The sequence below is a fragment of the Limulus polyphemus genome, unplaced genomic scaffold (assembly GCF_000517525.1).
Source record: "Limulus polyphemus unplaced genomic scaffold, Limulus_polyphemus-2.1.2 Scaffold576, whole genome shotgun sequence".
NCBI lineage: Eukaryota > Metazoa > Arthropoda > Merostomata > Xiphosura > Limulidae > Limulus > Limulus polyphemus.
In genome coordinates, this window is record NW_013666186.1 from 358,620 (window position 1) to 363,802 (window position 5,183).

General features: G+C 30.5%; 1 protein-coding gene across 1 annotated transcript in view; it reads left to right on the forward strand.

Annotated features, from left to right (window-relative positions):
• The window catches only part of LOC106459212 (hormonally up-regulated neu tumor-associated kinase-like), a 61,300-nt gene that overhangs the window by 43,959 nt on the left and 12,158 nt on the right, over positions 1-5,183 (forward strand). The window contains exon 3 of the mRNA XM_022385657.1: positions 2,149-2,358. Coding sequence (XP_022241365.1) covers positions 2,149-2,358 — 210 coding nt within the window. The remainder of the gene's footprint in view (positions 1-2,148; positions 2,359-5,183) is intronic.

Sequence of the window (5,183 nt, forward strand, 5' to 3'; positions counted from 1 at the left end):
ATGAAAGAGGCATAATTTATGTTTATTTCTTAATTTTTATTGTGGTTGTGAGATCCTTCAAATCTACCAAACCCATACAGAGATTATTAACTGAAAATAATAGATAAAATATAAAGTTTTTTTTCTTAAAAAACGTTTGATAACTGTCCAGACTTTTGTGAAATTTCAAAATTTTCTGATGCATAAAAGTATTTTTAATCTTAAAATGAAAATTACTTTGCATGATAGATAGGCAAGGTGTGAAAAGAAAAAAAAAGGCATGAGAGAAACATTGCTTTAAAAACCTTAAGACTTAATAAAAGATTAGATATTTTGTGGAGGAAAGCATTGTAATGTTTACTGATAAACTGCCAAACTTCGTTAAGGTTCGCTTACTAATTTAAAAGTTATAGCATGAAAACTATAACAAGCATAAAATGGTTATGAGATCAGTCCCAGAAACCAAGCCCGGGTTGAAAGAGTTAATAACACACAGTGCCCTGCTGGGTATTTTTTTGGCCACAAAACACACTTTATTTAAAAAGTAACTACTGGCATAATAATTTCCTTGGAATTTTAAAATAAATGTTACAATCTGTCCAGTGAGGTAAAGTTTAAGAGATATTATGAAATGGAGGTCTATTTCTAAGAACTGTTCCAGATTGAGAAAACATGGCAATATGTATACAAGAAACAATAATGCTGTTGTTCTGATAGTTTATGCACTACTTTTGTGACTGTTGGTCATTCCCATCAAAAAGTAAGCAAGGTTACATCCTCAGGGCATTACCTGATCTGCCACTAGAAAAGATCACTGTCTACATGTACATAAGAAATTGAACTTTACGGAAATTCTCATGAGAAATGCATGCAATACCACAAGTGAATTATCTAAAATAGGTAGCGTGGGAAAAAGAAACAAATTGTGTGTTGTAATCACATACTTCTGCATCTGTGAAGTTATGAAAAATTATATGTTAAACAAGAGGGTAGGAACCATAGTATGTCAAAATACCACCACAACTGTGTAGCTTTGTGCTAAGATAAACTGCATAATGTGCCACTCTCCCCCCCCCCCCCAAAAAAAAAAATAGGGCAGACTAGCATGAGTAAGAGAAGATGTATGTACGTAACAATCTATAACAATCTAGCAGCTTGGATCCTGAAGTGTGCATTTTGCTGCAGTATTGTACAATTAATTACTTAAAAGACCATTTAACTCAACTAGCCAATAAAACATAAAAAGATGTTAGAATTAAATTTAAAAAAATAATAATCTGGCTATACAAGTTAAACTTTTTACATGTATCCAGGGCTTAGCTATACATTGAAAACAAGTTGGAGCCTAATTAGAAGTTAACTTCATGAATTTGTTGGCTAAAATAATTGTTTAGGTTAAAAAACATTGTAGCACACTCAGATAATTTCTAAGTCAGTAGTATAGATTGTTTCCAGTGGTCTGTTTAACCTTATAAGGATGTAGTTGGTTATACACGCAATAACTCTGAATTTACTATATGTACATTCATGATATTTAACAGACATTTAGTAAACATGACAAGTCTATTTTACACTGAAAATCATGTTTTTCTAATAAAGTATTTTGACTAAAGATTTGTGTGGAAATTTATGAAGCCTTCAGTGAATCAGTCTGAGTGAAAGGTGATATTCATGCCAAGAATAAAAATACTCATTTTCATCTTACTGTTTTCATATTTCATTTTTAGAACCTCCTAAATAAATGACATTTTTTTTTTTGGTAAAATGTTGTTTTATGTTTTCTTTTTTTTTGACTTTCAAGATAAAATGGAATCAAATTACACCAAAGACCTTTCCACAAAGATTCCAAAATATTATTGATGGCAAAAGCTGCTAAACTAAATATTAACATTAAAGAAACTTTAAGCCATTATTTGTGTACTCAATAGTTTCCTGTAAGATTAATTTGCAATAATTACAAATTAATTTCTATAGCAAATAAATGACTATTTTGTGTGTAAAACTGATAAAATGACAACCATTGAGGTGTTTTAATAAATTTGCACACTAATTTATATTTTTTATTTACTTATTAAAAGTTAAAGTGGAGGTAACTGTAATTTTGTTTCTTTAAGTTCTGTTATGTTTAATTATTCAGAAAATTTAACTTTTTAATCATTTTTGGGACAGGTTGATATCAAGTATGCTTATTAGAGACCCTGAAAAGCGTGCAACACTAGAGAATATTGCCCGTGATCTCTGGTTAAACTCTGGTGACCCTATTCAACCAGCAGACTATTTGCCCCTTGTTTCTAGGGAACATTTATCCGAAGAAGACCATGCTTATATCATTCAGAAGATGGTGAATGGTAACATTGCAATTAAAGAAGAAATCCTGGAGTAAGTTGAAATTGTATTTTATGAACTTAAAAGAAAATATCAAATTATAATAGTAATATAAAATAGCAGCCAAAAAGTAGTTTATAAACCAAAATAAATGTATTTATCATGACAAATGGTAACATAACTTAGATAGATAGTAGAATAATGAAAAATATCATAACCACTGCGAAAGTCATTTTTTACTCATAGTTTTGATAAATAGAAGTAAAGATAAAATATAATGTTCAGTTTGTTTAAATTATTTTTCTTATAGTGTGTTTTCAAAGCTTTAGTGAATTTACTGTTTATATTTATCACTTAAGTCTTTAGTGTATCACTTATGTAGACTAGCTTAAGCTCTGTGGATGTTTGCTCTGATTATAAATTTGTATGGTTTATTATGTTATTGGTGACACTAGATAAACTGATTTTACTATCAAAAACAAGAGGTGAAAAACAAAAAATATTTATTATGAGAAAGTTTGGTAATAAATGCTGTAAATTGTTAAAGCTCTTTGCAATAATTCAGATAAAGGTTATCATGAGGATAAAAGTTTACAGAAATTATGAAGTGTAGAATGTGATAGAAAAATTATAGAAAGAGATAAATTTATGGTTGTAAATTTGAAATCCAAATTCTTACTTAAAATTCCAGACCCACTGGGGACTCTTTGTTGTTTTGTAAGAGAAACTTAATTTCTTACTGGCCTTTGTAAATTTATTCACACAATTGATTAGTCAGAAAACATCTTCAAGTCTTATAAACACATCCTCTGAACAGGATTTACAATAAGGTTACTAAAAAAAGCTTAATTTGGCATTCATTGACATGTAATATGGAAAGTGGGTATATTCTCATTTGCTTTGGCCAAAGGGTAACATTCAGTTGAATATCCCAGTTACTTTGCTGAAGACAGCATATCAGTGAAGCAAAACCCAATTACATTAGGCCATTCTGTTATCTATCTTAAAAATATGGGAGGTTTGAGATATCCTTTTTTAGTGCATCTGTACTAGAACAAATCAGGATATTCCACACAGACTGTTCATGATTCATTTACTATACCTGAGTGTGAACCTCCTCAAAGAATATCAACTGAATTCTGCCATATGGCTTTACAAATAACTTTGAGTTAGTTTTTGTATATTTTGAAGTGTGTTTTGTCTAAGGTGTGACAAATGCCTTAAGTATCACGTAAAGTTTCACTTTTTTTTCTCTGAACTTTTCATTTTCTGTTAACTTATATTACAAAGCTAAATCATTTATACTTTAATTTAACTTTATCTAATGGTTTCTCCCAAATTTTGGATAAAAATCTTCTAATATTCGATGTATTGTTGACATTTGAAGTTTTTGACCACATTTATATTATTATGTACTAAAAAAATCTCCAAAATGTTTAGGTTTGGAATTTTCTTTTGAAATGGATTTTTCTGTCACTAATTTTTGGTATTATACTCCATGAAAAAACAGCAGCTATCAAACATAATTTGTGCTTCTTCAGAATTTGTAATATAGCTCCTATTTGGCAAATCACCAATCAGATATGATCATATGTTTTTCCATTTTGTAATTTTTGTAGTGCAAACTGAAGTATTTTTGACATTCTTGAGTAATTGGATGAAACAAACTTTTATTTCCCAATGTTTTGGTTGTACAATTTCATCAAGGGGATACAGTGCAGGAACACACATGGAGATTTGTGAACATGCAACTAATGTTTTCATTCTAGTTTAAGGTACATTAAAAACACATCAGAATGTTTTTCAACTGTGTATTGTTTAAAGTATGAAACTATTTTTATATATAATAAAATATATATTTTTATAAAAGTTACAAGTTGAATTTGCTGTGTGTTTTCAACGAGATGCAAATAAAAATAAACTTGTATCAAACATTAAATACACTGACATAAAGTAGTTTCAGCGAGCTGGATGTGTTAGCTTTGACGAAGGAAGGTTGATTATATACACCACCCTTTGTCTCTATTGATTTTAGGATTTTTGTCTTTGGTGAACTTTCTTTCTTTTAAGTCTTTTGTCTTTGCTGGAATTTTGATGTTGAAAGGGCAAGGTTCACTCAATAGTGGAAAACCATGGTTATTTAAATAATGTTCAGTTGGAGAACATTTTGCTGGTTCCCATTTGTTTAGGGCACTGATGAAGGTATGTTGGAGTTGTTTTGTTTCATTGATGTATGACTTTCCACAAATTTTATACTCTGGTCTGTAGATTGCATTTTTGGCTGTACATTTTTATCCAGCTCTATTGTTTCTGGCAAAATAGGCATTTTTTCAGAGTTGTTTTGGTACTGTTTTACTGATCATGTCACAATTGGAAGTTACTGATTGCTGAATATTATAGTGCACAATTGGCCCAATTTCTATTGCCGATTTTGATTATGTAGAGTATTATTAGCTTTTACTGTTGATAAAGACATGTACACTCCCCTGCTAGTTACAGGTGCAATGGGCAGTCGGTTATGACAGTTGCCCACCTTCGTTATTCTTGTTTTTCGACCATTTGCTTCCTACTCGTAAAACCCAAAATATCTAGTTTTTCTCATTCAGAAGCAATCCAAACAATTAGCAATCATGTTTTTCAAGCCACAACTAACTTTAAGGTAACTGGAACATCACTGGGTGAAGCAGATCCATCCCTCACATCCATAATTGTCACTCACCGAGGTATTGTCAGTAGGATGATCATCCACAGGATCCCCATCAGATCCATAAAAATGTCTGACACAAATCTATAATATCATTGTTGAATAGAGTTGTTTAAACATTTGTTTAACAACAAGTAAAAGCTTGGAATGGTCTATTCTTTCATTTGGGGGTGTG